This window comes from Dasypus novemcinctus, chromosome 1 (genome assembly GCF_030445035.2).
Source record: "Dasypus novemcinctus isolate mDasNov1 chromosome 1, mDasNov1.1.hap2, whole genome shotgun sequence".
Lineage (NCBI taxonomy): Eukaryota > Metazoa > Chordata > Mammalia > Cingulata > Dasypodidae > Dasypus > Dasypus novemcinctus.
Genome location: NC_080673.1, coordinates 67,170,775 through 67,198,156, shown reverse-complemented (window position 1 = coordinate 67,198,156; position 27,382 = coordinate 67,170,775). Strand labels below are relative to the sequence as shown.

Genomic DNA, 27,382 nt, shown 5'->3' with positions numbered 1-27,382 from the left:
GAGACAAAGCAGTAACAATTGCTGCCACTTTAGGATATTCATGGGGTTCATATTTCCTTCCCCAAATATTTATTGGAGGGTAAAAGTGTACTCTTCATTTTTGTACCAATATACTCGTATATTGCTGGGCACATAATAGAAACAGAAGAAGCTCAATAAACATCTTTTGAACGAATGGCCAAAGCAGTGCCTCTAGGTTCTACCTGCACAGTTGGAAACGCATCCTGGCCACCGGCCCTCTAATTTTCTTTAGAGCATGCAAGGAGCATAATAAGCATCTGGTGACTAGAGCAGTTCCATGTAAGCTCAAGAAACCCACAAGTATAGGCAAACTGTCATGTTCCAGTACATATACATTCTTATGTATGCCACCAAGCTTTTTATTTAAGTTTCTACAAATTTCCATGCACCGAACAGGCAGAAAAAAAAAATTACTCAATGACGACGACATTAAACATTACATTGAGTAGTTCTAATAAAGGGATATAATAGATCTTACTTTGGTCTCTCAGAAAGTCGATTTCTGTGGCCATTTCGATCCAATTTTACTTAGTTTTCACCTCCTCAAAAAGAGAGCTCACTCTGCGAGAAAACAAAACCAACTCAACGTTCCAAAGGTTGTCAAGCACTCGAGCGGTGTAATCAGCATCCTCCTCACCAGGCGTCAACAGCCCGGTCGTGTCTCCTCTCCAGACTCCCAGCGGAGTCCCTCGCCCGGACGCAATTCTTCAGAGTTCAGGTTTGCAGGGGACGCGCCAAGCGAATTCTCTTCCACGTTCACTCGAATCCCACCGGGGAGGGAAGGGGGCGCGGATCGATACAGGCGTCCCGCGAGTCACTTGGGGTCGTGTCGGGCCACCTAGCGAGCGCCGAGGGAACCGATGGGCAACCTGGTGGCGGCGTCCTCCGCGAACTGGCGTCCTCCGCGACGCCAGAATGACCGGTCAGCCCGGGGCCAGCAGCGGAAGTCCACTCGGCCCGCCCTGCGACTTTGAAACCGGTGCCCTGGACCGCTCCTTGGAGACGGTGACGCCGTGTTCGTCATCACGTGAGCGTATGCGCTGACGCCATCGCGCTTCCTAGAGTCCTCGCACGCCATTGGCTATCTGCCAAACAATGGGCGGAGCCGCGAGAACCTGGATGACAAGAGAGCTGAGCCACTGGCGTGGCACCGCGGTCATATTGTCCCGCCCGTATTTTTGTGTGGCGGGGCCCGGGGGTTTTTTGTTTGCTTTGTTTTAAGAAAACCCTCCAAATTTAAACCTGGGTAGTGCATTAAATACATATTTTTAAGGCCCCCAGTATCTTTGGTTACTCGGATACAATGCGGAGTGTATAGAAAGAATATAGGTTCCTGCTGTTGGGGACGGACTCAAGAATGGTGTCTTCAGAGTCCCTCACCCAGGCTGACCCTCTCGAATATTTCTGAGTATGGATTTGGCAGTCTCCATGAACTAAGTGCGTTCCTGCAGAAAACGCCCCTTAACGGTGTTTGGAGAGAGAAGACAATTCTTGTTCACACATTTAACTGTGTGGTTTATTAGGCATGCAGTTAGATGCACTCGGAAGAGTCTACGAATTCAACATTTATTTCTTCAGAGATAAGTTTGCAGCCTCAAAAAGAAAGGAGAAAAGTTACTTTTTTTGCAAGAAAAAAATTAGTTAAAATTTTACGTTAGTTGATGGATTACATTTCACATATTTAAAAATTAATTTTTCCTGGGTTTAAACTTTGTGGGTTTTCAAACAATTAACATTGCAGGAAGCCTCAACAGTAGCAATAAAAGCTTGACGTGAAGGTAGCCACTACCTTTAGTACTTCTTAATTATGTATTTTTACGAATTAAATTAGTTTCACTAAATAGACATGTTATAGATGCAGCTTGATTTGGCTTCCTGTTAAGTTTAACAAGTTTTGTTGTCTTGTACTCATAATGCTATATAATCGAAGTAATATTAGCAAAATATATTAAGAAATTAAAAGGATGTGTCCAATTGTGTCGAATTAGGCACTTGAAGACCTGTTGTGGGCTTTACCATAGCCCCAATAGGAGAATAAGATGGTTCCTTCCTATAAAGAAGAGCAGTTAAATATGGAACTACGGTTAATAACTATCAAAAGGCTTAATTTAGCTTGGTCAGGGAAGGAAGAACTTGATCTGGTCTTTAGTGGCCATGAAATTAATGCAAAAACTTGTTGGAAGGAGAAATTGATGGGCAAGCTTCAACACTTTTTTGAACTTCAGCTTACTATTTTCTTTATCATTTCTCATTGCCTCTCCCAACGACTTGCTTGTACTTTCCACTACATTGGGCTGAGCCTTGTATGTTGTCATATTGTGATTTTAACTATGCTCTCTCCCTTCTGTCTGTATGCTCCTGAAGGCAAAGATTCGTTTTTTTCTATCTCTGTAGCCTCACCGTGTAGCTTTAGAAGGTATTCTATGATTTATCGAATAAACAGGTCGTGTTTGAGTGTACATTGGGACTTTCAAATAGAAATGTTTTTAGGCTTTGGAAATACGGCATTGTAGTTCAGCTGCACGATATTCAATTTTTCCTCCACAAAATAAGTACAGGATAGTGATTTTGTCTGATGATGTCCAGACAAATTAAAATATATTTTCTTACCAAGAAAGTAGAGATACTACCTAAACTTAATCTGATTTAAAATCAGTGACAGTTTGACATCAAGTAAGTTACAAACTTAACTCTACATTTACACTGAAAATTGATAAGATATATTGGTGTGGGTGAAAGCAAAGAGTATCTTCTGGATATAAATGATGAGTTTAGTCGTCTTGTATTTTAAGAATTGAATATCTGAAGTTTTTTGTAATCTCGAGGATCAGACTATCCTGCCTCATAGTCTAGTTTTCTGTTTTGTTTTTTTTTTAAAAAAACTAGTTCAGAAATATGTAGTTTTAATTATTTGAAAAGAAGGATATTTTCTTTGGGCAAATCTAGATACTTTAATAATAATATCTAATCATTATTGAATACTTGTGTGAGTCGCTGTTCTAAATGCTTTATGTATATTAATTCATTTAATCCTCACAAAAACCTTATAAATTAGGTGCTATTTTAAAACCATTTTTTGGGTAACACATAAAATTGCATAATAGGGCGGTGATCAGACACACAGAAAGTGTCTGAGTTGGGATTTAGACGCAGGCCTTCTGATTCCAGTGTCACAATTTTTAACCACTATGTATGTTCCTTATTAGTGTAATGCAATTTACATCTATTCTAATATAAGTTACGTTTTGCTTATATATCCAGTATTAAATGAATTATGCTGCAAGATTCTATTTGTATTTATTTTCTCTTTATTTCATTTTTGTAATGTTCTATTTTAATCTTAATAACTTACAACTGATTTACAGTATTGATATTCCTGTAACCCTTCTCTTTTGAGAAAACTGCTCAAACTTTGTGGAATGATTACGTCTTCATCTTTTCATCGGTGTCTCCTTTAACTCTTCCATGTGTCTTGAAAAATCAGTTTCTTGCTTGGGTCCTCCAAGCCCCTCCCCAGGACAAGGGAGCAGCTGGGCGGAGCCTATTGTTGAGCTACTCCAGTGACCTCGCGCTAAGGAGGAGCGAGTCTGGGCCAGAGAAGAGCTTCCCGGTCTGTGTATTTTTCTTGTCACGTTCTCTTCACTCTGTCGTGCGTTGTGCCTTTGCCCAATCTTGCCAATAGCATTTTCTCCGATATTTTAATTCTCATTTGCCTCCTCCTGCTGGTTCAGTTTATTTACTCCCTCTTTTGAGGCTTACTTCCTTATAGCTTCGTTTTTTTTATAAGTGGGGGAGGGGTTGCAAACTGAAAATAATTATTGTACTAAAACTAAAAAAAATTTTTGTGAATAGTTGAATTTGAAAGTTTTCCTTGCTAAACGTTCTGTTGAGAAAACACCTTTTCCATAATTTCCTTCTCTTACCCCTTAGATTTTTTTCCCCTCTCCTGTTCTCATAATGAAATGAGGTTTCTGTCTCCTTTCTCGTCATTCATTTCCTTCCTAAAGGCCTTTCCATAGCACAACGTAAATCAGTGAAGGAAATTGAAAATTCTTTCTTTTAATGAAAATGTAGTTTGAAGAATACAGGTTAAGATGTTGAAAAATATTGATAACAGAAAACACTCTTAAGAAAATGGAAACAGCCAACATTGAAATTGCATAATAGGGCAGTGATCATGTTAATAATATATATTATGCCTTTTCACAAATGTTCAATCACTGCAAAAAGCAGAATCTGAATAAAAATCTAATTGGTTTAAAATTTACTAATTGAATTACGGATTTTAATTTTATAATTCTGTAAGGAAAAAGATATTCAAAGTTTCAGTATCTGAGGAAAATTATTTTACTTAATAAGGTAATACTAAAATTATGAGAGTTAACATTTTGTGGATTATAGACTTATGAATACCTAATGAAAACCTTCTTCCCCTGGCAAAATACATATGTACAATAATTTCTATAAAATTTTAAGACTATAGGTAATCATACATACAAGTATTTTAGAATGACTTTCAGGAGTCTGCCTTAGCCATTCCTTAGCCAAGTAAAGTTAGGTAAAATAAGTTCTTCTGAACCACTTGGTAAAGTAGTACAAAGGAGAGAAGGGGTGTCATCATACTCTTTAAAAAGACCCAGTCCTAAATTGGACTTTTAAAAAATATATTTTAATTATTCATTCATTTTGATTAGGTAATGCATGTATATCACAGTATAAAATTCAAATAGATACAAAGAAGTGGTACAGTTGAAATTGTCTCTCTTCCTCCCCTGTAGCAGGCAGATACTTCTCTCCACAGAGGCAACCACTGCTGCCACTATTTTCTTGTATATGCTTCCTGCTAGAGTCTATGCACCACAGGCATATATGAATACAGTCTTCCTTTTTTTTATATACATACTTTTTGCACCACGCTTTTTTCACTTAATATATTTTAGACATACGTCTACAGCTGCCTCACTCTTTGTAACAGCTACATAGTATTCCATTGTGTAATATAGCATAATTTTTTTTAAGATTTATTTTTATTTCTGTCCCCTTCCCCCCCCCCCACCCCCCCCCCCCCCCGTTGTCTGCTCTCTATGTCACACATTTGCTGTGTGTTCTGTGACCACTTCTATCCTTAGCGGCACCAGGAATCTGTGTTTCCTTTTGTTGCGTCATCTTATTGTGTCAGCTCTCCATTTGTGCGATGCCATTCCTGGGCAGGCTGCACTTTCTTTCGCGCTGGGCAGCTCTCCTTACGGGGTGCACTCCTTGCACATGGGACTCCCCTACGCGGGGGACACCCCTGCGTGGCACGGCACTCCTTGCACGCATAAGCGCTGCTCATGGGTCAGCTCCACATGGGTCAAGGAGGCCTGGGGTTTGAACCATGGACCTCTCATATGGTAGGCAGACGCCCTATCTATTGGGCAAAGTCTCCTTCCCTACATATGTCATTTTGAATATGTGCAGGTATAATAATTCCTAGAACTAGAATTGCTGAATCAAAGATATTTGCATTTTTAATTTTGGTAAATAATGATAGATTGCTGTTCACAGAGGATGTACCACTTATATCCTGGTACAGCTATATATGAAAGCTGAACAGCTTTATATGAACAGCTATATATGAACAGCTATATATGAAAGTTTTCTCAGGGGCTTTACTAAAATAGTTTGTTAGCAAACTTTCTGATCCTTCACAATCTAAGTGAAAATTGTGAGTTATTGCTGTTTTAGTTTCCATTCCTACTGTAAGTGAGGAATTTTGGTATTTCTTTTGGTATTTTGGTATTACTTTCTGTGAACTGACCATTCATATCTTTTGCCCATTTTTCTGTTGAGAAGTTGATCTTTTCTGTATCAATTTCTTGTACTCCTTTATACATGTCTGAAATGAGTTGCAACTTTTTTCCAGACTTTCTTTTGATTTTGTTAAATAAATAAACTTCTACTTTAATTTTGTCATTTTTATGTAGCAAAATGTCTCATTCATTTATTTCTACTTACTTAGAGTTATATTTTTAAAGACTTATCTCTTCTCTAAGAAAAAAATTTTAACATACCCTCCCTTATTTTTCCTATGTATTTTTATGATTTGATGTTTATGTTTAAATCTTTGATTCATCTAAAACTAAGTTTGGCGTGGGATCCAACTTTATTAAATTGGACTGCAAAATGAGCCAATTGATAAATAAAAGTGACCTGTTTGATTAGCTAAATGAGAACCATCCCAAACCCCTATAGACTTCTTATCCTTTATTTCCCCAGTTTTCAGGCTGAATGTTAATAATAAATACTTGATAAACTAAATTGAAAGGAAATTACTGGGTAATCTGTATCATTTTAGCTATTTGCCATTGATATATAGTGTTGAAAAAGATAATGACGCCACCGATACCACTACCACAGTAGGTTTCTTCTACACAAAATCTTAGAATCATAGAATTCCAGATCCAGAGTATAGAACATTTATTCATAGAACAAATAAATAGTTTATTTCTTACAGGCATTCTAGCTGAGAGTAGTGGGGGATCGGGTGGGCAATAAACAAATGCATCACACGGTGTAAAGGGTGTGAATCAACCGGAGCAGTGTGGGCAATAGAAAATAATAGAGAATGATTTAGGGAGTGTTTGGAGAGTGGTCAAGGAAGGCCTCTATGATGAGGCAATTTGAAGAAACAGAAAATGAGCTATGTGGTTATCTGTGAATTTAGGGAAGCATGTTTCAGATGGAAGGTACAGTCAGCAGGAGCCAACCTGGAGTTTGTGAGCTAGGAAAGCAAGGTAGGCTATAAGGACTGAGAGATAGCAAGGGCTAGATTACAGTAGCTGTGCCATCCAAGATGTTAGCCACTGACTACATTTTGCTATTTAAATTTGAATCCATTAAAATGAAATAAAGTTCATTTCCTCAGCCACATTCCAAATAGCCACAAGTGGACCTTGCTTCGAGGTGGGTAAATGGAATATAAACAATCTTCAGCATTCTCAGCTTCTGTATTTAAGAATTTGTCTACTTGCTAAATTTATATGTAATGCCTAAACAGTATTTGTAGTGGTGCCTTTGCTGTCATTTCAGACAGGAACAGAATGGTGAAAAAATTGAGTTGCCCAGTGCGCACGGTCCCAGCAGTGGTTAAACAAGGCAATGCTCTGCTTTCTTGTTTCAGCTTAAACTGTAAACAAGTTTACTTTCACAGTGTATTTAGTGCAACTTTTTTTTTTTTGTATTTTTGTGCTTTGTTTGTTTTGTTGGTAATTTCAGTTTTTAAAATAGCTCACAAGCTTAATGTGAAGCACTCTGTGAGGTTCTTAAGCTCAAGAATGCTGTGATGCGCCTGACGGAGAAAATGCTTGTGTTAGATTGAGTTTTCTTCAGGCCTGAGTGATAGAGCTGTTGGCTGTGAGGTCAATGTTAATGAAACAACACCTTATTTAATGAGCTCCAGTGACCTGCCCCCAGTGCGATTTATGATTAAACTTTCTTACGTTTATGTTCAAAGATTTTGCTTAAATGTTCTAAAATACTCCAGAGGCAGTGATACTGTTAAAGGGGGGCAGTCTCTAAAAGGCTAGTGAAATAAAGAACTTCCTAGGGAATAATTAAATGCAAATTTGAGGAAGCAAAAGATCTAAGGTGTCTCTAAACAAAAACACATATAAAAAAGATTATGTAGTGATCTGTGATCAGAGGCCTTCAGGAACCTATCCCTGTTTTCCTCCTGGCAGAAATCCATTATTTACTAGTTCATTGGTCGCAATGACATTATAAACATAACTACTGCGGATAACTGAGAGACTGTTATAAAAGTGCTTAAATGACCTCTTCTGCTATGTGATGACTTCTGGCTTCTCAGAGTGCTTCAGGGATGCACACTAGGTGATTTCATGAAGGGCATTGGCTATTAAATTGTCTCTACTGAATAAAGGCACATGTGGAAGCAAAAAACAAATTTGAAAGGAGTGGGGAGTAAGACTCAGGAGACTCCTTAGTGTGCAGGTAGTTGAGGGGAGAATTGATTGTCTCTGTCTGGACCCATGTTATCTTCAGATTATAAACTAGTGGGCAGGACTATACTTTTTTAGTTAATATTGTTATAAATATTATGCACACTTAGATTAACTTGAGTGTTCTTTAAGCAACATGAATCACAGGCTCAAAAGAAATGAACAAATTTGTCATTCCAATAAGAAACTAAAGTATCCTGGACAATTAAAGCCAAAATTATATTCTTCCCTTAACTATATCAGCCATGAAAGTACTCTCTTCTTGTGGAAGTCCAGTCAGTGTTCTTTGCAGTAATTTCCAAACATTGCTCAAAGTAATTTAGGGGTAAGTTGCAAGGAACTAGTGGAAAGACTTGTACAACCACCTGTACTGTCTCAACAAGAATAACTCTGCTTTTAGCATTTCTTATCTTCCAGATAGTATTACATTTAAAAAAATTCTTTTTTATTTTTAAAGAGGTTTAGATTACATAAATGTTACAGAAAAAAACATAGGGATTCCCAAATACCCCATCCCCTTCCCCCTCCCATACTTTCCCACATTAACATCTTTTATTAGTGTGGTACATTTGTTAAAATTGATGAACAGGTATTGAAGCATTGCTACTAACCATGGAGTGTAGTTGACATTATAGTTTACACTTTGCACTGCACAATTTTATAGGTTTTGACAAAATGTATAATGGCCTGTATCTGTTGCTGCAATGTCATGCGGGATAATTCCACTGTCCCTGTAATGCCCCATGATCATATTTTGAAGCAATTTGAAACCTATAAGGTATCTCCCACTCTGACCGTGAGATCCACCATGTATGCATGGAAGTAGCAGGTCACTTTTAGAAGCACATCACTTGATTTGGTTTTATTCTGTTTAGACATAGAGGCACTGGTTCTCTGCAGTGACCTGAAAGAGTTGGGAGTTAAAAACTCCCTAGTGGAGACCCACTGATTAAGATAAAGATCCCATTAAGGTATGCAGTATTTTTTGGATATGGTGTTTGTATGAAAAATGAGTGTTTTTGCCAAAACTTCCTAGGATTGTCAAACTTCAGGTTAGGAGAATAGCATATTCTATAAGCAAATTGGTGACAGAATCAGGGTTAAGTTATTCTTTACTTATACTTCTGCCTTGTTTATTCTTTATTTATTCTTATTTCTTCCTATATGATGAAAGAGGATATTTATTAATAACAACATTGAGATAGAGGGTAATACATTTATTTTTTAGTATGCCCTTGATATTTCAATTTAAGGAAATGAATTTATTACTGAGATATTTTATTCCATGCAAATCAGGACTTACATGATTTTAAAACTGAAACTGTAGGATTTAACTGGTTTTGAATTGTTTTAAAATAAACAAAAACTCTTATTCAATAAATGTTTTATAATTTAACTGCTCCATTTTGCCACTTTGCAAAGATTTACAAAAATAATTAAGACTATTAAAGGAAAATACCTATAGCATTTGTCTTTTAAATAAATATCTGTCTTATATCACAAAAAAGTGAAGTCTTTTTAACATTTGGGAGCTCTGAGTTTATTTGAAGTATTTAGTGACTTTTAAAGCTCCCTATCAAATGGACAAATAGTGACTAAGTCACAGCTTGTTCTTGTGTATCACTCACCCTACAGAATCATATACCTTATCAAGGAAGAGGATGTTTTCACAACTTTGTATTTAATCCAACCTGGCCAACTATTATAATGCAAGGAAATCAAGGATTGAAAATCAATTTATACAGTCTTATTTCTCACTAAGCTTATTTCAGTAATGAAGACTGTGAGTTACTGAATGGAACATATCATCTTAAGTACTGTTAGTTTTCTGCAAATGAGTTGCAATATCAAAACTTTTTTTTTGTATTTTAGAGGTTATCTTTTAAATTTGGAATCAAGGACAAAATTCAACTCTACTAACCTTCAAATGGTTATATCCCAGCCCTCCAAACGTTCCCCCTCCCCAATGAAAAGGTTTTTTAGTCAAAATAACAGACGTGGACAGTACTGCTTTGATTTATGTAGGTTTTATTTATCAAGTTGAATTTTATTCCAGATTTCCAGAGGATCCAATAGTAGATACCTGCATGCTTTACAAGAAAAAACAGAGGATAACATATAAACTCTTGGTGCTATAGTTGTAGTTACTATAGTTAATTGCATGAACATTTTCTGCAATGGACTTAATTATGTTTATGATTTTGATGCAATCTTTACAAAGAAGCTGGAGCTGGATCTAGACTTAAAGTCTTCAAGTTTAGGATCCACCCACCTATTTTAAAACAAAACTAGAGAGTCCAAGATTTGTCACAGCACAGATGGCTGTTTGACTCCCAGGATCATGCTCTTATTGCTCTGCTGCCTTTCTGCTTGACAGTGAATTTTTATTTCATTTGCTCTCTGACTAAAGGAAATATTTGTGTATTGTTATAGAGATTTTTTTAATATATTTTTTTCCCTTTAGAATCTTCATATGGATTTTAAAATTGAACACACTTGGGATGGTTTTCCAGTGAAGCATGAACCAGTGTTTGTCAGGCTGAATCCAGGCACTGGAGGAGTGATGATGGAAGTAAGTGCTCCATTTTTCAATGAGCCTCCAGCGCCACTTGGAGAACCAGGAAAGCCTTTCAATGGACTGTGGGATTATGAAGGTAAGTGGAAGTACTATCTTTTATTGCAAACATAAATCTTTTTATAATAACCTTTCACAGAACTATTATTTTATCTTGCTGTTATGAAGTGAGTGCTTCTGAGCAACTGACATGTGCAGTTTTTGATATTTCCTGCCAATATATCATTCTGACTTTTTCTCCATTACCTATGTAACTTCAACAGTATAACTAGAACAGTGAAAAATGGCAATTACAAATTCAGATTTTTAGATTGCTGCCATATTTCCTTCCTTTACTTCTGTTACCTATTTTAAGATGAATTTAGCATTGCTGTTTTGTCTTTAACTTTCTTCAAATTACCACTTTAACCTTATAAACCCTCTTAAAGGACTTTTGGAGTGTTTTACTTATTATGGAAACACCATTAACTTCATGAAATGTAGTTTTTACTTTATACTGACAAGTAATCTCATGTATCAAAATAAGGTTAGGGAAACGGACTTGGCCCAATGGATAGGGCATCCACCTACCACATGGGAGGTCTGCGGTTCAAACCCTGGGCCTCCTTGACCTATGTGGAGCTGGCCCATGCGCAGTGCTGATGCGCACAAGTAGTGCCATGCTACGCAGGGGTGTCCCGCTTATAGGGGAGACCCACGCGCAAGGAGTGCGCCCCGTGAGGAGAGCCACCCAGTGCGAAAGAAAGTGCAGCCTGCCCAAGAATGGCGCCGCATACACAGAGAGCTGACACAACAAGAGGACACAACAAGGGGAGACACAGATTCCCGGTACCGCTGATAAGGATGGTAGCGAATGGACACAGAGCAGACAACTGGGGGTGGGGAGAAATAAATTTTTAAAAAAATCTTTAATAAAATAATAAGGTTAAAAGACATGTCATAAAATCATACTGTTTCAGGTTTGTTATATGATCCTCTTCTAATGTATCCTAATGAAGCTTCCAGATTAATCTTTCTGAAATACTCTTTACATGATTCTATTTCCCAGCTCAAAAGCCATTACTATTCCTGAGGAGTAGTCCATATCTATCCTATAAGCTTTCAGGATTCTTGTGAACTGGGCCATCACATTTACTACACTTGATCTTAGCCTAAAGGCTGAGAAGCGATGGGGACATCACATTTAATCAAAAGCTCTTGATCTCTGAAAAGCTAATGGTCTTACTGTCCATTCTTATTTTCATGCCTGTACCTTTTCTCATTCTTTTCCCCCTGCCTGGAATGCACATAGTTTAAGGTCTATTTCAGGCCCCGTTTCTTCAATGAAGCCTTTGGTGACTCTTCTAATCCCTTCTAATCTTTACTTTATCTATGCCAGTTGTATAGCATGCATTTTGTCAGTGTTAATTTGTCATATGTTAAACATGGTGATTTTTATTGATACAGAACTGTCCTGTATGTCTTATCGCTTCAGTAGATTGTTCTTGAGCATTGGAACTCTTCTTTCATTCAACAGTATCTCACATATTTTGTAGACAAGAGTTCAAACTGAATAAGACTTGGAGAGATATTGGTGCACAGGGAACTATATAATACAATGTGCTATTATTACTTGGCATTTTTTTAACCAGAATTCCCTGATAACCCTCTTATCTGGTCACAAGGTGATAATTTATATGCAGAATGATGAAGAGGGAATGTAAGATCTAATGGTTCTACCAAGTCATGAAGGACAGAATTATGTTTAATAATATTTAAAATAATGAAAATAACATCTTAAATATTTTATAATCTGGAAAGATTATTGCTGAAGGCCATCTTCTGCTCTTTCAATGAAAATATGCTTTAGTTATAATAAAATATCAGAGAAATTAGAGCAAGCACAAGTGATAAAATATTATTATTCATGAATACAGGTGGTCCCTTCCTTGGCTTTTATACCTTATAAGGAAAATGAAGCTTATGATTTGAATTGTATTATCATATATTATATTACTACAGTTATTTTATTCATGCTAGTTTATGGCAAATGAAGCAATTACTTTCATAGTTTACCCCCTTTGGATATTTAATTCCCAGTGTTTTCTGTAGATCTCAAATGGAGTCTCAAAGAAACAGATACTAATTATTAACAAAAATAATTTATTTTATGTATCAGAATACAGTAATTACTTGTGGTTATATAAACCAAAATGAGAATTACATTATAAGTATCTCCTTTTCTTTTTTTCTTTCTTAATTGTTCGAGTTAATTTCACACTTCAGTTAAATATTTACATTAAATTATAGTCCTCATTAGCAATTAGGTAATGATTGGAATAAAACCCACCCAAATAAATGAGTATCTGCTTTAACTCTCATTTTTCTGCCTGTGATTATGTTTAGCCCTTTCCCAAAAAGACACGGGACTGGGTGAAGAGACTTTTAGTCTAGCTAGTTTGCTTGACTTCTCTTCTTTCCTAGGGTGCTTTCTGGGGCAATTGAGTTTTTTTTTTAACTATTACCTACACACTACTAGCTGACCCCCAATCAACATCTCCATTCCTTACCTCTCACCTGTATATACCAAGTGTGTTTATACCAGTGTAACTTATCTGCTTAGAGGTACTACATGCATTAGGCTCAGCCAGTCCTAAATGCTTCTCAACCACTTCTCTCCGAAAGCTGCTTCTTTCCTTAACTTCCCAGTCTCAATCAGTAACCCTAACAGTACATCACAACACCAAATGTAGAAATGTGAGATCTTTCCAAGATATCTTCTCCCTCAATATCCATATTTGGATTTACTTCCTAAGTCCTACCAGTTTCACCTCCTAAATATTTCTCTAATTCAGTCCTTCTTCATCCCCACATCCTGATTGTATGTTAGACCTTCATCCTCTTTAACCTGGATTAGGCCAGAGCCTCCTAACTAGTCTTTTTATCTATAAGTCCAGCCTTCATTTAGAAACTGAAGTGATCTATCTAAAATGAAAATTTGAACTTGTCATTCAGCTACTTAAAAATCTCCTCAGGCTCACTGTCCTCTCAGGATAAATTTAAGCTTTCTTAATATGATCTCTATACAAGATTTCCTGTGGGGAAGCAGACTTGGCCCAGTGGTTAGGGCGTCTGTCTATCACATGGGAGGTCCACGGTTCAAGCTCCGGGCCTCCTTAACCCATGTGGAGCTGGCCCATGCACAGTGCTGATGCATGCAAAGGGCGCCCTGCCATGCAGGGGTATCCCCGCATACCCATGCGCAAGGAGTGCACCCCGTAAGGAGAGCTGCTCAGTGCGAAAGAAAGTGCAGCCTGCCCAGGAATGGCACCACACACAAACAGAGCTGACGCAGCAAGATGATGCAACAACAAAGAGACACAGATTCCTGTGCTACTGACAACAACAGAAGCGGACAAAGAAGAACACACAGCAAATAGATGCAGAGGACAGACAACTGGGGCAGGGGGTGGGAAGGGGAGAGAAATAAGTAAAATAATAAATCTTTAAACAAAAAAAAAAAGATTTCCTATGACCTGGTCCCTTATTTTCTCTGTGGAATCACCAGTTCTTACTATGGTGAAAGGTTTGCCTGGTAAGACTGAACAGCTTGTAGTTCTTTAAACAAGTCATGATATTTCCTAACCATGTAGCATTGAATCTATTGTTCCCTTTATCTGCAATGCCCTTTCCATCATTTTTCTTCATCTAGCTCCAAGTCATCTTTCAAGGTGGAGCTTAGATAGGACCTTCTCCAGGAAACCTTCTCTAAACCACCTTTTAAAGAGAAATGTCTATTTTCTTTTGTCCTATAGCACCCATATATACTTCCATCTTTTTGTTAAAATTATCCAGTTTAGTGTATTTTTAGATTGTTAGTGAAACAAGGTATTCTGATCATCTGATACAGTGCTTAATATAGAGAAACTGCAAACTTAGTAAGATGATGAAAAATAGAGGTCAGAAGACATTCTCATTTGTTTAGGTAAAAGATTTATAAAACAATAAGACTCAATTGTTGAAGGAACTACTTCTTTATCTTAGCTACTTTATTATTATAAAAATAACATGTAGAAAATTGGAAAAAACCTAAATATCTGTCAGTCAGGGATTATGTGAATAAATTATAACAACACTCAATAGAAGAAAACTTTACAGTCATTAAAAATAATTAGGTATTTGTGGAAAGATTTTTGGCGGTATGAAAGTAAATTATGGTTCCATATTTATTTTTTTTAAATCTATGAGGGTAAAATAGTTTGTAGAAATATAGAAAAGATCATGCAAGTTTTAGACCAAAGCAAGAGAAAAAGGACTGACTTTTTACTTTATATTTTTTGTGTTGTTTCCATTTGCACAAAAGCATGTATTACTTTCATAATTGAACAATTTTTAAAATTCATAAAATTCTAGAAATTATGAAGAAGAAAAGAGAGGTGACCTATCTTCAGTCTATCAATCAGAGATAACCAACTTTCGTGCACATTTTGCAGACATCTAAGCACAGACACAGATGCACATTCTTATTTCATGTATATCTGATTACTGTTCTGCATGCTGCTCATCAAATATCATGGATATCTTCCCATGTCACTAAATATTAATATCTTTGATTTTAATGCTGTATTGTGGTCATCCTACTTATATTCCATAATTTATTTATCAGTTCTCCTACTGATAATTAGAGTATTTCCAGTTTTTGAGTGATACTTTGATGAACAACATTATACTTACTTCTTTTCCTAATTGTCTGATAAATTCCTAGAGGAAGATAACTGGCTTAAAATCTATGAGACAATGTTGATTTCTATATAGTCTTACCAACAGTAGGCTTTACTACTCTTTTTAATGTATGGCATTTTTATAAGGAGAAATTTGATGGTGATTTATTTCCTGTGTATTTCTGTTTTGTTTCCTTTGTCCATTTTCCTTGTGATAGAATTGCAATTAAAAATAATTAGTTAATTAACTTTATACTCTAAAGGCATAGATTATTGTTGAAGCAAAATTAAATTTATCAATATGTCATATCTCTGTTTTCAAAAGTTGTAGAAGCATTTTTCTTGAATGACATAACTGAGCAGTATTTAGAAGTTGAACTTTGTCCGTAAGTATAAAATATTTTTCCTTAATTGTTGCTACATAATTTGAATACATTCTTTTATTGTTATAAGTCATAGGGTAATAATAACAGCTCACTAATTCCAGCTAAGTAGGGGGAATGTTAATCTGAATTTTTCTGAATTATATACTTTTATATAATTCCTTATTTTAAGGTACACTGCATATATTTAGAATATATATATCTAATATATATATGTAATCTAAATGTTTGAAAATGTCATTGTGTTGGAATGATTTTCAGGTCACTAAGGGAGTTAGTTTTTCTCATTAATTTAAAGAGAATTATTTTTTGCCAAAATAAAAATCGTTGTAAGACAAATATTCTTCCCTCATTATTTATTCTCTTTCTTTGCAGTATTGTATATTAGCTGTTCAAAAATAAGGTGACACAGATGTAGGGAACTGACATTGTGAAAATATTTCTTTTAGAGAATTTTTAAATGGCTAGATTAATCTTTATGTATGATTTATTTAACACATAATTATGTATTCCTTCCTTTTTTCATCATTCATTTATTGAGTATATACTATGTCACTTTGTGTTCAGTGCCAAGTATAAAATCAAATTACACATAGTTATTTATAGACTCATTAAAAATATTAACCTTGGGCTCTCTTTAAGTTTAAACATTTCCTTACGAACCTGTTTTACCTACTTGACAATCATTTCTTCCCTGTATATGTGAAAAGTAAATCTAAGCCTACCTTTCATCTAAATTATAGCAAATTTTAAACTAGTAAATCATCCAATAATGAAATATTTCTTTGTACTGACATTATTATTTTTAAATGCCCTTAATCTTCCTTTTAGTGTCTAATATCCAGTAACCTTTGTTCCTTAGTAGATTGGCAAAGTGTCCCCAATAATTGATTTAAAAGAGGCTTTAGATATCCTATTAGCTTCTCTTAGTTTGATTTTTTTTTTGCCAACTGTGATATAGAGAATCTAGCTGTGCACAGTTATTTTTTTAAGAAGTCATTATCTTTGTGCATCACTTTTCAGCTAATGTGACAAAATCTTTTATTGGAAAACATGATTAGTTCTAATAAACTGACATGTGAGGTAAGAACATTTCAATTATTGTTTAGCTATTTTCACCATACAGGTGGGAATACTAAGGCAAATAGATATAAAATTTCTGTAAAGACAAGATTTTAAAGTTTAGAATTTTAAAGTTCGATCCTTGGTTAAATTTTATGGGGTGAAAGATTTTTTTCATAAAGTGAAGCCTTAACAATGGATGAATAGAATTATAATTAAATTTTCTTTTGTTAGGAAATGACACAATAAATAATCACTGTAAATGAAGTTAATAAATATTAAAAGTTAGGTTAAAAATCTCCACAGAGCAGTTTGTTGTCATATGCATTAGGATAGGTGCATAATCAAGAATCATGATTTCCTTTTAGTCAACTCCTGTCTGTAACCTGTAAGAGTTAACTAACCTCTGGAAAAACAACATAAAGAATATTATTTTATAAGAATTTTAAGTCCTCTTTAAGACTGCATAATAACTATAATAATGAAGGACTTTTGGGTCAAAGTGTCAGCTGAATAAGGAGTTCCAAGAGTCAGCTCATCTTACAGGGCAGTTAGTAATCACTCATAGCTATGTAAAGAACATGTTTGGGGGGCCCAGGAGACCAAAAAAGCATCCTGCAACCTCCTTGAAATAATGGAAGGGGAGGAATGCCCATTTGCAGTGAAGTTGCATGAACAGAGCATTCCTTGCCACAGAGGCTGGTGACAATCCTCCACTAGCAGCGCAAGCCTATTCTGTGGCTGGAATTGGAAGCTCCATTTCCCAAAAACGGGTAGGAAGAGATGGTTGGCCATTGACTTCAGCTACTAATTAGAAAATTTGGCTGGCTAAAGTATAAATCCTAAGAACAGCTGAAGTTTTAACCTGTCCAAATTGAATGGTACCTGCCATTTTAACTTTGCCCCTGGCATGAGGGAAAGTGAGGCTGATTGAAAAATCACAGAGCTGGTAGGGACCTGCTTCTTTCCACCCAGATCAGACTGCAGCCCTAGCCTAGGCTCCAGCCCCACTTCCAGCTGGGAAGAAGCTGACAGAACCTACACCAGCATCTCTGGGTAACTGTGGGCAATTTCAGCCCACATAGACTTACTATTCAGGTACCTGGGGCTCCATCCTGCACCCCAGTAGAATAGGAGAGGGGCTGTGTTTCTCGGCCTCTCTGGGCAACTGCAAGCACTTTTGGTCCACTTTCCGGCAGAATGGTTTGATTTCCATTCTATATAATATGATCATACAACTCAACAATAAAAGATCAAGCAATCCAATTTAAAAATGGGCAAAAGACTTAAAAAGATATTTCTCCAAAGAGGAAATACAAATGCCGACAAGAACGTGAAAAAATGTTCAATATCACTAGGTATCAGGGAAATGCAAATCAACATGACAATGAGATATCATCTTACACTGCATAGAATGGCCATTATTAAAAAAAGCACTTACTGTTGTGCTGGGAGAGGGTGTTGAAAAATAGGAACACTCCGGCACTGTTGATGGTATTGTAAAATAGTGAAGCCTCTATGGAAGAGAGTTTGGCTGTTCCTTAGGATGTTAGATATAGAAATGCCATATGATCCAGCAATTCCTCTACTAGGAATATATCCAGAAGAACTGAAAACTGTGACACAAACAGACATTTGTATACCGATGTTCATAGTAGCATTGGTCACAATTGCCAAAAGATGGAAACAACCCAAATGTCCATCAACCAATGAATGGATAAACAAAATGTGTTATATACGTATGATTGACTTCTGTGCTTCAGTAAGAAGAAATAAAATTGAGACACATATGATAACATGGATGAATGTTGAAGATACTATGGTAAGTGAAATAAGCCAGACACAAAAGGATAAATATTGCATGGTCTCACTAATACAAACTAAATATGAAGAATAAATGCATGCAGTTAAAACCTAGAGTATAGGTTATTAATAGATAAGAGGAGGACTGTGAAAGCATACTGATGCTTTATGTATGTAGAAGTTTTCATTAACGACTCTAAATGTGTGGAAATGGATACAGTTAATGTTAACACATTATAGTGAAGAGCAGCTCATTTATAAATGGGATTGTGGCAGAAAGGGGTAGTCTAGGGATGTAAATGTCAATTGAAAGAAAGCTAGAGAATAATCTAGGGACTGAATAGCACTGTGAACCCAGAGGTAGATGAAAATTGTGGTTTATAGTATGAATGCAAGAAAGTCCTGTGAATTAGAATGGATGTATGTCACTAGTGCAGGGTGGTGGAATATAGAGAAGCATGGTAAAAATACAATTAATGTAACCTATGGACTGTAATTAAAGCAATACTGTAATATTCTTGCATCAATGCCAAAGATATACTGTGTTAATGATAGTGGGTATGGAAAAATAGGCCACATATACGTTATGAACCATAGTTAGTGGTGATAGTCCAATGATATTATCACAATCTGTAGCAAATGTACCACAATAGTGTAGTGTGTTGGTGAAGTGGTGTTGTGTGGGAATTTCACACATGTGCATGGTTGGTTTGTAAGTTCATAACTTATGGTATAAAATTAAATATCTTTTTTAAAAATTAAAAAAATTAAGGACTCTTGCTCTTACTATAAAATTGAAAAGAATATACTTTTTTTCTTTTGTAAAAGTAGCTTATTGAAGGAAATCCTCCCTGAAAAACTCACAAAAGTCCATCTGTGTAGAAATGTTTTAGATACAACCTTTCCTGGAGACAGTAAATTACTTCAGATAATTACTTTTTTCTTTTTCGGTGCGTTGCTTTGCTGCACGGGACCTATGCTTCACTGTACAGGTCTGGATGCCTTTTTTTTTTTTTTTCCTTTTTTTTGCCAGGAGGTCCTGGGGATCTAACCAGGTCCTGCATATGGTAAACGGGAGCTCAATTGTTTGAGGCACAGGCACTTCCTGACATGTAATTACTTTTTAATCTTCTGATTATTAATGACCTGGCTATCCCAGTTATGGACTATTGTTATTATTATAGTTTCCTTTTTAGGACAGTTTTTGTTTCTCTTTGAAAATGTGACATCAGGTTCTGAATAATGGTAAAAAGCATGAAAACACAAGAGACTTGTCGAGGACAGTTATGCATTTGACTGCAGTTGTTTCAATTAGGCTCTCTTCTCTGGAAAATGGTACATGCAAAGATGTCACTTCTAAATAATTGCACTCTCTGGCCTTCCTTACAATTAGACAATAATTATATCCATCTTTGAATTATTTGGAAATTTAGTTCAGATGGGAAAGGTGATGATGAAAATAGCTGTTTCTTTCAAATACTCATGGAAAATTTTAATTTTGGCAGCCATGGACAACATTTGGTACTTTTACTCTCTGGAAGAAGAAATGTGTGGAAAGTAAGTAAATAAAAATATAGGACAAAATCCTTCCGTGCTCAAGAATTTTATAGGTACATGTATATTTATATATTTGAAGTATGTCTGAATTTACCTTCATGTTTTACATTTTGTTTTTTTAGCAAGAACTTGCTCTGTCATTCAAAGTGTCCAGAGGAGAGACAAAATGGGAAGGCAAGGCATATCTTCCTTGGTGTTATTTTCCACCAAATGTAACAAAATTCAATTCATTTGCAATTCATGGATCAAAAGATAAAAGAATTTATGAAGCTCTTTACCCTGTACCTCAACATGAACTGCAACAAGGACAAAAACCTGATTTGTAAGTAAAAAATAAATGAAGATATGTTCTAACTCTAAGAGGTTTTTTTGGAGTAAATATTTTTTTTCTGTCAAAAAAGGAGACGTAAGTGTGCAAGCCCCTAGTCCAGTCCTAGGATCCTAGATGGTTCTCAGTATATACTTGATAGATTGACTTTGGACTGACATAGTCTCTCTCACGACTGTCAGTAGAGCTTTTATATTTCCATAATAGTATGAGAAAAGTCTTGCTGAATGAGTGTTAAAACAATTGATAAAGAAATATAGTTGCAGATTCGTTTATGATCCTCTTTAGAGCCATTGGTGTTTCCTGGTGAGAGCAAAGGGTTAATAAATCCTATGATTATAAATCCTGGTGCAGGAGAATCTCACCTTCAATTCACTCTCTTCCTTTCTTCTCCAGTTAATGTTATAAAGGTAAAAATGTCAACTACTTTCATAGGGACCATTGCTTATTATAATAGTGACACCTAGTTGGTAAATTGCATCTGGACAGAGAGGGATTACCAGTGAACTATAAATACCTGATGGGGAGAGCATAGCTTTGGATTTCCTTTTGACGGTCATATTCTATGAGGAAAACTACTATACCTAAGGAGTTATTACAAGATATATTGGCTCCTGTGGACATCAGGCATTTGAGCTAAGGTATGTCCTGTATCTTCCCAATTTGAGTCTTTCCTTGCACCTGAAGCTGTCACCTAGAGAGATTATAGCACCTTATAATCGTAAGATTATAGCCTTACAAATGATTCACGAACTGCTGCATGGATTTCTTCTGTGGGGAGGAAAGCAAGGTGCTGTCCTATGGCAGGTTGTGATTCTTGCCATATACCTCTCTGATTATACTTAGTATTAACAATAGTTTGGTGAGTATGAATGTTTAGAAGAGCCTAAAATAGACATCCTAGTGAACATTGTAACAGTAAATGGGTATTCCTGGAATTTACCCTTGGAAAGTGCTACACTAGCCTTCCTCTCTCTGTTAGCCTTTCTCCTTCCTTTCATTCTCTTACTTCACTCAATTTATCTTTCATCTCTTCTAGCCTAATCCTGCCTTACACAACTTTTGCCTTTTTGCTTTGCTTTTTTGCCCAGTCCAGACCCTTTCTATCTAGCCTTCTCTTCTCGCTTCACTGTTGTCTCCTTAAACTCTTAATCTGGAATTGACAGTTGTGACTCTAATTGGTTCAGCCTGGTCAGGAGGGCATAATGGAACAGGATTCTAGAGGCAATTGACTCAGGGTCCCACTTACCAAGATGACTGGTTTTGGCTTTTCACCAGATAATGCCTGCCTGTATTCAAACTCTCTATCCATGCCTTCCCTTGGTCAGAGCATGATTATACCCTTTGCCAGGACCAAGCCAGGATAGATAGGTCTCCTACAGAGCTGAGTTCCAATGCAATATGTTAGGTAAGCCTTTCTCTCCTCATTTATCCATAAGAGAAAGTTGTGTGATAGTTAAATGACCTTCCTCGAAAGAAAAGAACCAGAATTAACACTATAATATTTATTATTTCCGTTCCTTTGACAAAGGTAGATATGAATTCTATCTTCTGGTCTGTGGAACTGAAACTTTTAAAACATGATTGCTTGTGTGACTACCATATAGTATGTTAAAGTTTTAATATAAAAACATCTACAAGAATATAATAGGATTTGTCTAAAGTTAGATGGAATGAGGCAGGTTTTGAGTGCTGATTTCTACTTCTCCCTTCGGCTGTGAGGGAACTATTTGCAGAATTGAAAGAAGAGTGCTTTGAGATGAGGGTGAATTTTCAGAGCAGAATGTTTGATAGCCAGGTTGAGAAAATTATACATATAGAATACATCTTACTTATTTGGAATTTCTTAAAATAGAATGTTGTCCTATCACATATGTGACAAAATAAATAGATCTTCAGGACAAATGTTTCACAAATGCATAATTCATTTCAGTTCCCACCTTCTTTTTCTTTGCTTTTAGCCACCGTCTGGAATACTTCAGACCTTTCAATTTTAACACACTTCTTGGAGAAGAATGGAAACAGCCGGAATCAGACCTGTGGCTAATAGAGAAACCTGATGTATAGGAGTAGAGTAGATAACCATATCATTCTTTTTCTATGCCTTTTAAAGTAAATCAAGAATAAGTATCAATTTCTTTCAAGACACCTTGAACACATATCAACAACAACAATTTTCACAGATGTCGCTGAAAATACAGTATCTCTGTGGCAAACTGTGTATGAATTAAAAAGAAAATGAAGTTTGTAGGTGATTTTATCTATAAAGTTGAAATGTTTCTCAGAATCACTTACCCAGGAGCCATCGTGTCAGTAGGTTCTACCTTCTGCCTTATATCACCATCCTTATATCACCATCACCCCAAATATTCCTGACTATGTTAACCAAAGTCATTATTTTTCTATTCCTTCCCTAAACCCAGACACCTGAGACTGTAACTTTTATTTACTTATTTTCAACTCCATGCAGTAGATAATAGGTATTTACTAGGAATCTTCTGTCCACTCTTGCAATAAGTTAAAACAGTAACCTATTTCAGGGGACCAAGAGATCCACATCCATTTAGAGATGAGTTACTATATTCAGCTGTTTTTCCTGTCCTGTGACTATTTTTTATCTATAAAAGGAAATAGAATGAAGTAGTCTTGATTTCAGGCAATGAACTCTGGTTTCATTTATCAATAAATGAAAAATTTTTAATGCTGTTAAACAAAATGTCAAAATTGTCTTCATTTTATTTGATAAACATCAAAACATTACTGGTCTAGAATTTTCAAATTTTGTGTTATAACATTTCAGAGCTTGAAGCAATCTTATGGATTATCTATGAACTTCTCCACAAAATCTGGTTCTTCTCCAGCATTCTTAACTCAGAGATTGACAGTCTTGCACAATATGAAGGTTTATTACTTATAGTAGAAAAACCTCTTTGCCTGCCCAACTTCTCTTCTTCTTTACTAGCAGAACTTGATTTTTTTAGGGCATTTGCTCAAAACTACATTTTCCTAAGTTTCTTTGAAAATAGAAATTGTCCTATCATAAAGTTAAATTCAAACCTACTCTGTGATTGAACAGTTTCATTCTTAGGTATAGACCTAAGAGAAATGGACATTAATAGCAGCTTTATAATAGCACAAAACTATAAATAATCAAGCTTCAGGAGGCTGGACAAACTGCAGTATTGTCAGACAGTGAAATAGTAATCAAATTAAAAAAAGAACAGGCTACTTATACATGCAACAATACAGATGCATCTCAAAACATTATGTTAAATAAAAGAAGCCAGACATAATATACTGTGTGATTATTGTTATATAAAGTCAAATACAGGCAAAACTGGGCTATGGTAATAGATATCATAACAGAGGTTACTCTGGTAGGATAGAGGATTCAAATTACTTGGAAAGGGGACATGAGATTTTTCAGGGGTAGTGGAAATGTTCTGTACCTTCATCTGGATGGTGGTTATTTAGCTACATATATTTGTCAACACTCCTCAGACTGTATGTTTAAGATTTGTGCTTTGGGGGGTATATAGGGACCTCATATTTTTTGAGTGTAATATTAAAAAAATAAAGACAAAAAAAAAGATTTGTGATTTTACTGTTTGTAAATTATGCCTTAATAATTGTGACTGTTTATGACTTTAAATTAAAGGAAAGAGCTAACTTCAAATTTATATTGGTGTTCCATTGAACATTGCATACACATCAACTCTTATTTCTGTATTCACAGATGCTAGTTAAATATTCATTATCATAATCATTTATTAAATATATTCTCTATCTAAAACAAAAACTGGTGTAATATAAATATTGACTTTTACAAATGGCACTGTAAGTATCTTAATAGCTACATACCCTGGTGGCAGCGTTAGGTTTTTAAATAAACTTAGAAATTATTTTTAATATTGTTAATAGCAACTAACTAACAAATTTGATGTGATAATAATCTGTCAGTTTTGGATAGGAAAAGCATTTCAAATAATATAGGATTGTTTATAAATAATGTGAAATAATTTTATGAATGTACATAAAACTATCAAAACAAACAATCAGATATACTTTAGATTATCTTGAATTTAGAAATGAACCAATGACTCTGCATCAAGGGTTCCGATAAAAATCATAATGATTTATAATATGGGGAAAAGTAAAATTCAAATATTTTAGCTAGAATCACACCATATAAAATTTTGAATTAGGATGTTGTGGTTTTGAGCTTTCTAAAATCTGACATGTTTCTTTTTATCTGTCTGTTTAGATCTTTGTTAAACATCTCTTAACTTTCATCTGGACAAATGTTTTCCTTCTTCCAATACCATATATTTGAAAGCAAAAATACATTATATACATTTTTTTAATTTTGAAAGGGACATACAGTTCAATCATAGAATTTTTTAGAAAATTTGTCCATTGGTAAGATATAAACAATGTACCCTACAGAAACTTCATATTTAAGAGTTGATGTTTTCAACATCTGTTTCAAATTTGTTTATCAGCTCCAGGGCAATGGAAGAATAATCATTTCTTTGTTTAAAATATGCACAAATGCACTTCCTTGCTGTGTTTTGAATTTTTCACTCTTGTATCAAGCAGATTCTCTCTTCTCACCACCTAAATAGATTACACAGTGCATGTATTTATTCAGGTGTTTTATCACACATTTTCCTAACTTCAGTAAAGTGTAAGTCATAGTCCAGAGTGAAATATATATGTTTTATTTTTCACCCACAAATGCTTATTTAGAACTTAAAAAAAAAGTTTTAGCCATAGGAAATTTCTAAAAAGTTTGGGTTATCTAAAGTAAGGAAAGAAAAATACTTGATTTTTTTCTTCTTCCCCCTCTTCCTCTTTTTCTTCTCTATTTGAAATGTTAGACTTTTGGGGGCAAAAGATAATGAATATAATTAATCTGATATTTTAAAAAGAAAACCAAATGGTAGCTGTATTAGCCAAAAGGGTGTTGATGCAAATTATAAGAAATCTGTTGGTTTTTATAAAGGATATTTATTTGAGGTGAAAGCTTACAGTTAACAAGGCACTAAAGAGTCCAACTCACAGTTATTTTCTCACTAAAGTCAGTTGCCATGTGTTGAAGCAAGATGGTCGCTGATCTCAGGGAGGGTTCAGCCTCCCCCTCTGGGCTTGTATCTCATGGCTTCCTTTATCAGCCTTAGCTGTTTTCCCGAGGTCAGCTGTAAGCTGTCAGGCAAAATGCTAATCTCTCCCTGGGGCTTTAGCTGTTCGAGCCTTCTCCTTTCTGTTACATGGCAAGCAGTATCGAAATGATAAAGTTCTCTCCTCTGGCATCTGTGGAGTTCACTCCCTGTGGGTCTCGAGTGAGTGGCCATTTATATCAGGCCACCAGGGGGTGGGGACTCAACCCTGAGTCACTCCCTCCTGATGTGGTTAAATAAAAGCCCTCATCTTTCATCAAGTAAACTTAAAACCTTTGAATTTAATGCAATCAAAGGGTATCACATCCATACGAACAGACTAGTTTACAAACATAATTATTCTCTTTTTTGGGGATTCATAAACAATATTAAACTGCCACAGAAGCTAATGGATAGTAAATCCTCAGCTCTTCTACAATGGAAGAAGACACATTGGTATATGTGATAGATAGGTGGCACTTGGCATAGAGGCAGTGGTAATAATAAGGATGTGGAGTTGATTGATTTTTGATAAAGTCTTTAGAAGCCTTGAAAAAAGAAAAGACAACTACCAACTAAAGGCACACAGAGTCAGCAAGCATGCATAGCAGCATTTAAAGAGGCCTGTTTTATCCAGCAGCTATAAGGCAGACTGTAGAGAAAATAGAGCTCAGGATTTAACAGTAAGGGTACTGTGGTGGTTAGGCTAATGTGTCAGCTTGGCCAGGTAATTATGCCCTGTTGTTTGGTCAACCAAGCACTGAACTAATTGTAATACAAGGACATTTGTGGGCTTTAGTCATCAGTGAGTTTACTGCATAAATGGCTGATTACATCTGTAATCAACCATGGAGATTGCCACCAGCAGTGAGTGACATTTTATCCAATCATTTGAATGCCTTAAAAGGGGAAGTGATTTCAGCATTCAGAGGGAATTTCCCAGCTTGTCTTTGGACAGCCAACGTCTCTCAAACTCATCAAGGACCTTCATCGGACTTTTATCAGAGGCCCTAGTTTGCAGCCTGCCTGCAGAATTTGGACTTGTGCATCCCCACAGTCATGTGAAAGAATCTTATAAAATTTCATACTATTTACAGATAACACCTGTTGATTCTGCTCCCTAGAGAACCCTGACTAATACAGGTACCTACACTGTCAAGGACACTGAATGCCCAGCCTTGACAGGTCTCCTATATGGAAATGAGACTAATAAGGAAAGAGTGGGGCCCTGAGGTCTGGGATGGAGAAGGTTGTATATAGATGGGTCTGTTCTGCTGTGAATGCCCCGGCCAGCGGGGCTGCGAACTGGGGCTCGTGGCTTGCGTGGAGGAGAATGATGAGACAGGAGACGCGAGGAATGACAGCGAGACAGGGTGAGGATCAAGCTGCAAATTTTATTGAGGGGAACAAAGGATATATACTCTTGGGAAAAGGAGGGGTAATGGGTGGAGGTGAAAGTTAGGGATTGGTTGTGGTCACTACTGATATGTAGAGTGGGTTTCAGTTTACCTGCCTTGTGCCTGCGCACTGCCTTGTCAGCCTGGGCAGTGGCGGGAAGACAGAGAACAAAGACCTGAAGGGGAAGAAGAATGAGGAAGTGACAAGGCAGATTTGGATTCTGCCATGTTGTGGGACCTGACATATTGTGAGGGGCTAATTATAGTTTGCTTAATTGAGAGGGTTGGCTCTTCTCTGGCAGCCGTGCTACTGATTCTTGCTGAGTTCGACATACATTCTTTTTATCGCTCCCAACATTCTGGCATATCTTGAACCCCAGATTCTCCTGTACTCTAC

General features: G+C 36.1%; 2 protein-coding genes across 2 annotated transcripts in view; one reads left to right on the top strand and one right to left on the bottom strand.

Moving 5' to 3' along the window:
- SCLT1 (sodium channel and clathrin linker 1) overlaps positions 1–1,032 on the bottom strand; it is a 289,648-nt gene extending 288,616 nt beyond the window's left edge. Inside the window, exon 1 of the mRNA XM_004466256.4 lies at positions 500–1,032. Within this exon, the coding sequence (XP_004466313.1) occupies positions 500–533 (34 nt within the window). The 5' untranslated portion in view covers positions 534–1,032. The remainder of the gene's footprint in view (positions 1–499) is intronic.
- Positions 1,033–3,559: 2,527 nt separating this feature from the next.
- C1H4orf33 (chromosome 1 C4orf33 homolog) lies at positions 3,560–24,109 on the top strand. Its single transcript, XM_004466257.4, has 6 exons — positions 3,560–3,631; positions 10,486–10,675; positions 15,622–15,682; positions 20,050–20,101; positions 20,224–20,423; positions 22,391–24,109. Exons 2-6 carry the CDS (start codon positions 10,495–10,497, stop codon positions 22,494–22,496), a joined length of 600 nt encoding a protein of 199 aa, XP_004466314.1. The 5' UTR covers positions 3,560–3,631; positions 10,486–10,494; the 3' UTR covers positions 22,497–24,109.
- Positions 24,110–27,382: the final 3,273 nt, after the last annotated feature.

Excerpts from the sequence above, each read along its gene's own strand:
- C1H4orf33 (XM_004466257.4), top strand. The coding sequence starts at position 10,495 with ATGGATTTTAAAATTGAACACACTTGGGATGGTTTTCCAGTGAAGCAT. Across the intron at positions 10,676-15,621 it reads TGGACTGTGGGATTATGAAG|TTGTAGAAGCATTTTTCTTG; the intron begins GTAAGTGGAAGT and ends TGTTTTCAAAAG. Across the intron at positions 15,683-20,049 it reads TTAGAAGTTGAACTTTGTCC|CCATGGACAACATTTGGTAC; the intron begins GTAAGTATAAAA and ends TAATTTTGGCAG.